Here is a 12015-nt window from a genome sequence, read left to right as displayed (position 1 = left end):
GGGGGGGGGGGGGGGTTGGTTTAGTTTTTTGTTCTTCTATTTTTTAGAAAAACTTTAAACATTCCATTTTGTCTTAGCTAAGAGAAAAGAAAGTGATACATAAGTTAGGATAAATAGGAAAGTTAGACTGTCTTCTAGAACTTGGGGAGACCTGGCAGTGGGTAAAGCAGCTCTCAAAATCAGAATGTGCCTGATAACCAGCGGACAAGGTTAAGACAGACTGGGGCATTTCTAAAACAAGGCTACCAGTCAATGGGCAAAGTCTTATGTTCAAAAGTCTGCAGTACACTTACCTTGCTTGACAGTAATAAGTGATGGTAGATCCTGACTTGAAATCTCTTCCTTCAAAATAGCCATGAGTTGGAGTCTCAGGAGGGCCACAGTCTCCTGGTAGACAGGATTATAAGAGTGACAGTTGTGAAGCACTCCTGGAATAATGCTCAGAGCACAACATCAGCCACCACAGTGCAATGGTCTAGACCAGCACCCGCCATCTTCAGAGCAGCCCACGTGGGATCTCGGACATGTTCTCCATTTATTTCTTTCTGGTCAAAATCATATTTGTCCATGGGAAAGACTCCCCACCCTGGCTCATTCTCTGGGTCATTAGAGATTTGAAAGTACTTTCTGATTGACAGGAGTGTGAGGAAAGGAAGGTTAAGTTGTAGAGATGCTAACTGTCAGTGTACAAGAAGAGAAAAATTATATTTTAGGTAGAGATGGAAGAACTCTTGAAACAGTAGATAAATAGAGTGAGCTCTGATGGAGATTGACTGCCCCTGTGGGACAGTTGTACTATATGAGAGCTTCAGGAAAAAAGAGAACAGAACTGGGAGGAAAGAGAGTGAGTCTGTAAAATTGTGGAGAGAGAATCAGGCAAGGTACTAGATGTTATGTGTTTTGTTTTTGGCCCTTCCACTAACCATATGGCATGAAACAAGCCTTTTCCCCTTTCTGGGCTTCCTCCTTAATCTATAAGATGAGCAGGCTAAATAATATTATCCCTAAGGTCACTTTCAGCTCTGAGGTTACATGAGTCTAAACATGTTGATCAAGATTAGTGGCTAAATTCATAGTAATTATGTAGGTATGTTTATTGAAAAATAAAGGTCTTCAAAACATAAAGATAACTAAAACACCAAGGCATAAAAAAGCATGTGTAATATAATACTATTTTTGTAAAACAGTCATATACCAACATTTATGAATAGAAAAAAAAAGTCTGAAAATTATATATGAAGTACTCTGTCATTCTAGAGTGATAGGTCTGTAGGTAATTAAATATTTTCTTCTTTTATCTTCTATATTTTTCTACAACAGAGGTGTATTGCTTGAGCAATTAGCAAATAAATTTTCAAAAGATCAAAACCTGATTTCAAAGTTATGTGGAAGAAAGGAAGAAGAATTGCAATGAGTTGACTGAGGAACTACAGTGTTCTGAATGGACACCTCACCAAAGATGTACAGATGGCATATGAAAAGATGCTTTACATTATACGTCAGGGAAATATAAATTAAAACAACAAGACACCATTGCACATCTATTAGAATGGTCAGATTCTGGAGCATTGACAAAACCAAATGCTAGGAAAGATTTGGAGCAACATTATCTTTCATACACTGCTGATGGGAATGCAAAATGGTATTTTGCACTTTGGGGTCACTTTGGAAGATATTTTGGTGGTTTCTAAAAAAACTAAATATACGCTGATCATACAATCCAACTCCCAAAGGAGGTGAAAACTTACATCCATACAAAAACTTTCACATGGATATTTTTAGCAGCTTTATTTCTAATTGCCCAAACTTGGAAGAAACCAAGACGTCCTTCAGAAAGTGAATGGACAAGTTAATGGTGGTACATCCAGAAATATTATTCAGCACTAAAAAGAAATGAGCTATCAGCCATGACAAGACATGGAGGAAACTTATATGGATGTTACTAAGTGAAAGAAGCCTATCTGTAAAAAGGCTACAAAATGTATGATTCTAACTATATGACATTCTGAAATAGGCAAAAATAGAGAAACAACAAAAAGATCAGTGGCTGAGAAGGGTGGGGGAAGTTATAAATAAGCAGAGCACAGAGGATTTTTAGGGTGGTGAGACTACTCCACATGAGGTTATAACGATGTACATATGTCCTTAAACATTGGTCCAAATCCATAGAATGTACAACACCAACAGTGAACTCAGGTAAACTCTGGATTTTGAATGATAATGATGTGTCAGTTATAACAAATGTACCACTCTGTGAGTGATGTTGATAATGGGAGGGAGGCTGTGCATGTGTGGGTGCGGGGGCAGCAGGGGGAATCTCTGTATCTTCCTCTCAATTTTATTAGAAACCTAATACTGCTCTAAAACATGAAGTGTTGAAATCAAGAATTAAAATTTTGCAGTGTCAGATATGTACCATTCCAAATGAGATTTTTTAATTACTTTTTTTTTATTTTTAAATTGAAAACTCTGGTTAGGATTACATTGTAATACTGAGTCTGTGTGTCTTGGATCTTTTCTTTCATTCATACCTTCTTTTCCACTCTTTGATGAATTTTGATAAAGATCTCATGAATGGAATTATTTTTACGTTTCAATATTCGTCTAATAACTATTACCAGGAAGTGAAACTGTTGATTTTTCAATATTTATTTTGTATCCAAGAATGAGTAATTAATAGAATTACTTGGATTTTTTATGTATATTTTTCAAATGATGATATCATGTGACTCACTCTAGGAATCTATCCTGTAAAAATAATAGCATAAAGTTGTATGTGTATACACATGTATATATATATACACACACACATTCATTTCATCACTGTAAAGCAAAACTATGGAAATAGAAATAAGATATAGAAATAAATGTTCATCAATATAAGAGATGGCATAGCCACATATACTTAAAGAGTAGGAGACAGAGCTTTACATACTGATCTGAAAAAGCTCTCATGTATATTGTTACATGAAAAAATAAAGCTATTTCAAAAATACAGATAGTAAAATCCCATCTTTGTAGGTAAATATGTGGTTCATAACACTGTACAAGAGGCAGTGATAAAAAACCATCCCCAAGAAAAAGAAATTCAAGAAGGCAAAATGGTTGTCTGAGGAGGCCTTACAAACAGCTAAAAAGAAGAGAAGTGAAAAGCAAAGGAAAAAAGGAAAGACACACCCATCTGAATGCAGAGTTCCAAAGAACAGCAAGGAGAAATAAGAAAGCCTTCCTCAGAGATCAATGCAAACAAATAGAGGAAAACAATAGAATGGGAAAGACTAGAGATCTCTTCAAGAACTTTAGAGATACCAAGGGCTCACTTCATTCAAAGATGGGCAAAATAAAGGACAGAAATGGTATGGACCTAACAGACACAAAAGATATTAAGAAAAGGTGGCCAGAAAACAAAGAAGAACTATACAAAACAGATCTTCATGACTCAGATAAGCACAATGGTGTGATCACTCACCTAGAGCCAGACATCCTGGAATGTGAAGTCAAGTGGGCCTTAGAAAGCATCACTGCAAACAAAGCTAGTGGAGCTGAAGGAATTCCAGTTGAGCTGTTTCAAACCCTAAAAGATGATACTGTGAAATTGTTGCACTCAATATGCCAGCAAATTTGGAAAACTCAGCAGTGGCTACAGAACTAGCAAAGGTCAGTTTTCATTTCAAGCCCAAAGAAGGGCAATGCCAAAGAATGTTCAAACTACCACACAATTGCACTCATTTCAGATGCTAGCAAAGCAATGCTCAAAATTAACCAAGCTAGGCTTCAACAATACATGAATAGAGAACTTCTGGATGTTCAAGCTGGATTTAGAACAGGCAGAGAAACCAGAAATCAAATTGCCAACATCCATGAAATCATAGAAAAAGCAGGAGAATTCCAGAAAAATGTCTACTTCTTCATTGACTATGCTAAAGCCTTTGACTATGTGTATCACAACAAACTGTGGAAAATTCTTAAAGAGATGGGAATACCAAGCCACCTTACCAACCTCCTGAGAAACCCATATGACATAGATCAAGAAGCAACAGTTAGAACAAGACATGGAACAACTGACAGGTTCCAAATTGGAATAGGAGTACATCAAGGCTATATACCATCACCCTGTTTATTTAACTTATATACAGAGTACATCATGAGAAATGCTGGGCTGGATGAAGCATAAGCTGGAAACAAGATTGCCGTGAGAAATATCAGTTAACCTCAGATATGCAGATGACACCACCCTTATGGCAGAAAGCGAAGAAGAACTGAAGAGCCTCTTGATGAAAGTCAAAGAGGAGAGTAAAAAAGCTGGCTTAAAACTCAACATTCAAGAAACAAAGATCATGGCATCCAGTCCCATCACTTCATGGCAAATAGATGGGGAAACAATGGAAACAGTGACAGACTTCATTTTCTTAGGCTCCAAATCACTCCAAAATCATTTAATGCAGCCATGAAATTAAAAGACACTTGTCCCTTGGAAGAAAAGATATGACCAACCTAGACAGCATATTAAAAAGCAGAGACATTACTTTGCCAACAAAGGTCCATCTAGTCAAAGCTATGGTTTTTCCAGTCGACGTGTATAGTTGTGAGAGTTGGACCACAAAGAAGGCTGAGCACCAAAGAACTGATGCTTTTGAACTTTGGTGTTGGAGAAGACTCTTGAGAGTCCCTTGGACTGCAAGGAGATCAAACCAGTCCACCCTAAAGGAAATCGGTCCTGAATATTCATTGGAAGGACTGATGCTGAAGTTGAAACTCCAGTACTTTGGCCACCTGATGCGAAGAATTGACTCATTGGAAAAGACCCTGATGCTGGGAAAGATTGAAGGTGGGAGAAGAAAGGAATGACAGAGGACAAGATGGTTGGATGAAATCACTGACTCAATGGACATGAGTTTGAGCAAGTTCCAGGAGATGGTGAAGGAAAGGGAAGGCTGGTGTGCTGCAGTCCATGGTGTTGCAAAGAGTTGGACACAACTGAGCAACTGAACAGCAACAAATGTCTGTTCATGTGTGTGTGCATTTATTTAAATATCTGTGTGAACAGAATAAAAAGTCATTAAACACATCCAACCAATTACCTCTAAGAGCTATAACTTGTACTGACAAAGAAAATATGCTCAATTTTTATTTTATGTAATTTTGCAATGAATTATGGTTTTTTCCCCTGTTTTGTGTATCTTTCAAGAAAAGTTACTGCTTAATCTTGAAATTTTAATAAAACATAGTCAGATGTCCCAAACTACCCTGTTTTAGACCTACTAGGAATCCTACTTCAGGAGGATTATTGTTGGGTACTAATCATTTCATTAGAATCCATTGCTTGAGTTGAGGCTTGACTCTTTCTTGACTGCCTGCTAGATCCTAAAACCCTCCCCCCAGATACAAGAAAGAGGACAGTGTTTTGGATTTGTGGCAAATGTCTAGATTTTCACTCCTGATCAGTGTCTTGGGGATTTTCACTCTTTTCTCTTATACTTACTGCTTTTGCTGACAGGAGAGTGAGTCACCCGGGTGTGGTTTTCTCGACACTGGCTCCAATTGCCACCCTTAAAGATGCAATGGTCATTGCATTTAAACATGAAAGTGTCATTCACATTCACAGGCTCCAAGGAACTGAACTCATCAGTCACCAGCAAGGGGTCAGGATAGTGGCCCACTGAACAAGAAAACAGTCAGAGAGCTGAAAGGGCGAAGTTGAAACCCACCACAGCAAAGGGTAGACTTCCTCAGGCTTCATCAAGAAGAGTGAAAACAAGAAGTAAAACTGCATCTTTTGTTTATTTATTTATTTGCTACACCACACAGCTTGTGGGATCTTAGTTCCCCAGCCAGGGATTGAACCTGGGCCCTCAGCAGTGAGAGTGCAGAGTCCTAACCACTGGACCACCAGGGAATTCCCAAAACTTCACCTTTTATTATGGACTGGTTGCTGCTACTGCTGCTGCTAAATCGCTTCAGTCATATCTGACTCTTTGCAACCCCATGGACTGTAGCCCACCAGGCTCCTCTGTCCATGGGATTCTCCAGGCAAGAATACTGGAGTTGTTGCCATTTCCTTCTCCAAAGGATCTTCCCTACCCAAGTATCAATCCCACGTCTCTTACTTCTCCTGCATTGGCAGGCAGGTCCTTTATCACTAGTGCCACCGGGGGAGCCCATTACGGACTGGTACCAGGAGCCAAACCATATCAGTGCAGGATGAGAAAAGACTGGGTTGCCCTAAGTAAGGAAACATCTAAGAGTGACAACTGACATTAGAACTTACTGAAATTAAGCATGTAACTGGAAATTACCAATAGCACGTTCATCATTCTCTTCTGTTAAGCATTGCTCAAAATTCTTGAGCCCACGTTTAAGGCAAGTGTCTCCTTCCCTTTCATCCTGTCATATACACACATTAGTCATCTTTTTTTTTTTTTACTTTTTGTTGTTGTTGTTGTTGTTGTTCTCCCCAGGTGGAAAAACAAAAGAATACAGAGGGATGTGAATTTGGTAATATGAATAAAGGACAAATATACAAGTTTGCTTTACTGTATGTATAAAGGAGAAATTTTCACTCTAGGTATGAAGCAAAACTAATCTAGCCATTCCTAAAAACAGTATTAATAAAGAGCATGTGGACTAGTTGTTCTCCATCTTTACAGACATCACAAATGAGTTTTATGAACCTAAGCAAATCACTTAGATTTCAGGTATCACATTTATAAATTAAGAACATAAATTTTTCCAATTCAAACATTAAATGATGGATAAAATGGTATGATATATTTACTACAAACTAATAATGCAAAGCAGACTTGTAGATGAAAAAAGTCATGTGTTGATAATACATATGAGTTCCCTTTTCTAATATTTAATTAATTTATTTATTTGGCTGCACTGGGTCTTAGTTGGAGCCTGGGGGGTTTAGCTACCTCACTTGCGTTGGCAGCATACAGTCTTAGATACTGGATGACCTCAAAAGTCCCACAAATGAGTTCATTTTATACTTCTGTCTTTTGTATATGTTTAAATTTTTTCATAACATAAAAGTTTTAAAGCACTGTGATATTAAATAAACTAAAATTCCCCCACACAAAAAAAGTAGTTTTAATACATAGAAATCCTTTCCTTCTTGTAGGGGTGACTGGGTCTACTAATTCAGCTAAGTTAATTCTGACTACAAGCTGACGGTTCATACAGTAAAGAATCTGCCTGCAATGTGGGAGACCCAGGTTTGATCCCTGGGTCAGGAAGATCCTCTAGAGAAGGAAATGGCAATGCACTCCAGTATTCTTGCCTGGGGAATTCCATGGACAAAGGAGTCTGGCAGGCTACAGTCCATGAGATCACAAGGAGTAGGGCAAGACTGAGCGACTAACACTCTTACTTTACTTTCAAGAGCTGAATGGGCTTCCAAGTGTCACAGTATTAAAGAATCCACCTGCCAATGAGGGAAACTTGGGTTCGATCCCTGGTTCTGGAAGGTCTCCTGTAGAAGGAAATGGCAACCCACTCCAGTATTCTTGCCTCGGAAATCCCATTAACAGAGGAGTCTGGCAGGGTACAGTCCATGGGGTTGCAAAGAGTTGGACATGACTGAGCACACACACACACAAGAGCTGACTGCTGCTGCTGCTGCTGCTAAGTTGCTTCAGTCGTGTCCAACTCTCTGCAACTCCATAGACAGCAGCCCAACAGGCTCCCCCGTCCCTGGGATTCTCCAGGCAAGAACACTGGAGTGGGCTGCCATTTCCTTCTCCAATGCATGGAAGTGAGAAGTGAAAGTGAAGTTGCTCAGTCGTGTCCAACTCTTCGAGATCCCACGGACTGCAGCCTACCAGGCTCCTCTGTCCATGGGATTTTCCAGGCAAGAGTACTGGAGTGGAGTGCCATCGCCTTCTCCGCAAGAGCTGACTACATACCTTCAAAGGAAAGACTGCCACTAGAGTACTTTAAAAATGGATTCCTAAAAGTTGAGAATTTTTTTCTTATAAAGTCTTACCATGGCCTACTAGAGGTATGATGTGAAAGTATACAGTGGGATGACAAGATGAACAAAGAAGCAGAAAGATGAAACTTACAGCAGCACTCAGGAGTGAGGGCATTCCATCCCTTAGAGGCATCGAAAAATCGTTACATAAGTTAAGTCCCCAGAATTTGTCCTTTTCCCTCGTTTGCAATGAATATGCTATCATTCACTGGGGGAAGTTTTGGATAGCTCTTTGTTGGAAGGAAAAAAAAAAAAAACGAGATTCTCTTGACATGTCACATGCCTTGAGGAAGCACTTACTGGAGTCCCCATCATAGTGTCTTTTTTGCTTGACTCCTTGTATTCTGACTCCTGGTATTCTCCCATGTCCATGGACATCCACATCCTTTCCTCCCCAAGGATTCCCAAAGTTTTGTTTTCAAAAGAAAAACAAGAGTTTGACTCAAATTCAGCCATTAGTTATCCACTCCTAAAATTACAATCCCCTTTCCAAATAGTGGTACCAGAGTTTATCATAAATAAGACCTCTCAAGATTTTGAAATTGATACATTTTTCGTTTCCAGAACAAAAAGGGAAAGTAGCAAAAAATGACTCACTTCTTAGAACCAGGTCATTAAATATTTACTGTTGAGTACAGAGCATAACACCAAGTAACCTGAGATTATTCAATAAAGGAAATATGTTTTTATAAATTTCAATTTCATTAAAATCTTAGACAGAATGCCTCATAATCCACATGCTGATATAAAATGCCTTACAATCTGAACTTAAGAAAAGCATACATACCATCTGAGGCAGAAATCAGCCACACATCCACAAGATAGCACATAAGCCAAAAAAACATCTTACAATCAATTGTTCGAACCGGGTTAGAAATAACCCAGCCTAAGACCCTGGTTTGGATCAAAATAGGTCTTCTCACACCACTTAAGATCAGACCAATCACTCCTTTCTAGAGATGGGGTTGTATTGATTTTTTTCTTCCCTGAAAGGGAAAAGAAAAAAATTCTATGATAGGAAATAAGAATAGCTGTAAGGAAGTTGGTACAAGGAGAGACTTTGCAAAGACACAAGGGGGTGATAAAAAGAATTGCTAGTTTTAAAACTCAGTTTCAGAAATGGCCTGTGTTGTTTATGCAAATCCAGTTGACCATCCCTTTGAACTGCAAGCCAATCATTCCTCAACAGATTCAAGCTAAATGGTCCTACTGTGACCTTCACTTCTGTCAATATTTGCCAGTGTTTGAGTCCACCTTGTGCCGCTCTCTCCAGCACCGTGGGTAGAGGTGGGAAGTGAGGGGAGAAGTGCATTCCTGGTGATTTCCAGAGCACAACCTGACTCTGGGTGCTACCGCCCACCCTCCCGCTTCAAATACCAGGTATCCAAAGGCTGCAAGCAACACTGAAGCCCCAAAGCTCAAGGAAGTCAACTAACCTTGCCCGTCTCTGACAGCCTCCAGACCGTGTTGCCTCCCAGAAAGGAGCGGGTCCTGGTGGATTCCAAACTTGAGGAGGACTCCAGAGTCCTGCAGCGACAACACAGTCCTCGTTGGCCAGCTCCGCACCAGATTTCCATTCCATGCTCTTTAGAGCAGGATTTGACCTGAGTCCAGAGTCAACCAAATGAAATGAGAAAGGAGGGGAACGCTTGGTCTTAGGAATGAAAGCATGTAAATTTGCTTTTGGTTTCCCATAGTTTCTTGTTCATGATGATTACAGCCATTAACTCGTTGTCTGTGCACCAATTATAAAACTGGGATAAAATTACTCAAAATTTTAGGTTTAAATAATATAAAACATCATAATAAATGTAAAGCATAAAGATACAGTAAAGTCTCAAATGTGATTCTCATCCCCACCCTTTATCATATTCTGTTAATGATTTATTAATGTTTTTCTCCCACACTAGACTGTTAAAAAACAAAATTCACCTGAGTAAATTTCAAAACCTAGTTGGTTTTATCCAGCAATTCATGAATCAGGCAACACACCGTCTAGTAAACAGAAGGGCCCTCTGAGGAGTTGTACAAAATGCAGAGTTTTATTAAAGAAGAGTGGGGCAAGGAAGTTATTAACAAAAGAAAAGGAATAATTGTTTCAGGGTTGGTCACCTTCTTTGGGGGAAATGATGAGAATCTAATCATGCAGTTTATTTCAGTTGGGCTGACCAGAAAATTCCAAAGTGGTCCGATTACAATTATATTCCTGGGGAAGGTCAAAATTGCAATTAGGTCAAGTATTAAATCTAGGTTTGGCATCAGGACATTAACAGAGATGACGCCATTTGGGACCTGTGTTTCTCTCTTTAACAACCGTCAACAACTCTAGAAGAGGAGTGTGGTCTCATCTGTGTTTGCAATCCCTTCCTCTGCATTGCTTAATACAAAGTAGAATCAGCTGCTAAATGAAGTAAAAGCAACGCAGGGTAAATAAAAAGAACAGTCACCCAGAAACTCTACCACAGCTCCTCAAATCCATACTGATAGCTCATCATTGATTATATGTTGCTTTTGTAGTGTTTCCATATCTTTGGTCAACTAATATGTAAGATCTTATAGTGCAAGCATCTTTTAAAGTATAATTTTCAAAAAATTAATACATGTCATTCATGTAATTATTGGAGAAGGCAATGGCACCCCACTCCAGCACTTTTGCCTGGAAAATCCCATGGGCGGAGGAGCCTGGTAGGCTGCAGTCCACGGGGTCGCTAAGAGTCAGACACGACTGAGCAATTTCACTTTCACTTTTCACTTTCATGCATTGGAGAAGGGAATGGCAACCCACTCCAGTGTTCTTGCCTGGACAATCCCAGGGACGGGGAAGCCTGGTGGGCTGCTGTCTATGGGGTCGCACAGAGTCGGACACGACTGAAGCGACTTAGCAGCAGCAGCAGCAGCATGTAATTATAAAAATGAACATGTGTCAAAGATTTTACTTTATTCATTATTTAATGAGGGCATTATTAAGATGCTACAACTAATTTAAAGAATTTGAGGAACAGAGATACGAAATATATAGTCAGTCAGTCAAAGGCATTCCAAAATGACTTTTCTACTAGAGGCAAAACTGGTTAATATGCTGAGCAGCAACTTGTAATATTTGAAATCAGCTTTTCTAACTGATGGAAATTAGCTGAATCTCTACTGGACAAAATTCATTTGCTTTCTGTGATCAGGAATCACTTGTATAGTTCTCTGAAAGGAATAATTTTCACTCCCATCCATTTTCTACAAATTAACTCTACTCTTATACAGTTGTAAAAAAGCCTAATCTAAAAAAAAAAAAGACAATCAAAATTACACACTCTGTGGAATCAATAATTCCTAGAGAGTGTCTGCTACAGAATACTCAGTAAGCCATCAGAAAATGTCTCCATTGATTTCTTTTTCCCTAGTTCCAAGTTTTCAGTAATTTTTAAAATTAATTTATTTTTTATTGAAGGATAATTGTTTTATAGAATTTTGTTGTTTTCTGTCAAGCCTCAACATGAATCACCCATAGATACACATACATCTCCTCCTTTTTGAAACTCCCTCCCATCTCCCTCCCCATCCCACCCCTCTAGATTGATACAGAGCCCCTGTTTGAGTTTCCTGAGCCATACAGCAAATTCCCATCGGCTATCTATTTACATATGGTAATGTAAGTTTCCATGTTACTCTTTCCATAAATCTCACCCTCTCCTCCCCTCTCCCCATGTCCATAAGTCTACTTTCTATGTCTGTTTCTCCATTTTTACCCTGTAAATAAATTCTTCAGTGCCATTTTTCTAGATTCTGTATGTATATGTTAGAATATGGAATTTATCTTTCTCTTTCTTATAAACTTCACTCTGTATAATAGGTTCTAGGTTCATCCACCTCATTAGAACTGACTCAAATGTGTTTCTTTTTATGGCTGAGTAATATTCCATTGTGTATATGTACTATAACTTCTTTATACATGCATCTGTCGGTTCATCTAGGTTGCTTCCATGTTCTAGATATTGTAAATAGTGTTGAAATGAACAATGGGATGCATGTGTCTCCTTCAATTTTGG

General features: G+C 38.9%; 1 protein-coding gene and 1 non-coding gene across 4 annotated transcripts in view; both read right to left on the bottom strand.

Moving 5' to 3' along the window:
* The window catches only part of C4BPB (complement component 4 binding protein, beta), an 11897-nt gene extending 2314 nt beyond the window's left edge, over window positions 1-9583 (bottom strand). The window contains exons 1-4 of one of the 3 annotated variants that reach the window (XM_010854223.1): window positions 9412-9569; window positions 8763-8961; window positions 5483-5659; window positions 294-387 (exon numbers count right to left, since the gene is read on the bottom strand). In XM_010854223.1, the coding sequence (XP_010852525.1) occupies window positions 294-387; window positions 5483-5659; window positions 8763-8820 (329 nt within the window). In that variant the 5' untranslated portion in view covers window positions 8821-8961; window positions 9412-9569. Of the gene's footprint in view, window positions 1-293; window positions 388-5482; window positions 5660-8762; window positions 9091-9411 lie in introns of those variants that run through there. The other 2 variants (XM_010854224.1, XM_010854222.1) reach the window with 2 other exon arrangements.
* On the bottom strand, window positions 5824-5896 carry TRNAE-CUC. The gene has a single exon. It is a non-coding gene; the product is annotated as a tRNA-Glu (tRNA).
* Window positions 9584-12015: the final 2432 nt, after the last annotated feature.

This window comes from Bison bison, unplaced genomic scaffold, assembly GCF_000754665.1.
Source record: "Bison bison bison isolate TAMUID 2011002044 unplaced genomic scaffold, Bison_UMD1.0 scf7180017864338, whole genome shotgun sequence".
NCBI lineage: Eukaryota > Metazoa > Chordata > Mammalia > Artiodactyla > Bovidae > Bison > Bison bison.
The sequence above is the reverse complement of the archived record's forward strand: the minus strand, read 5'-3'. Positions and strand labels throughout refer to the sequence as shown.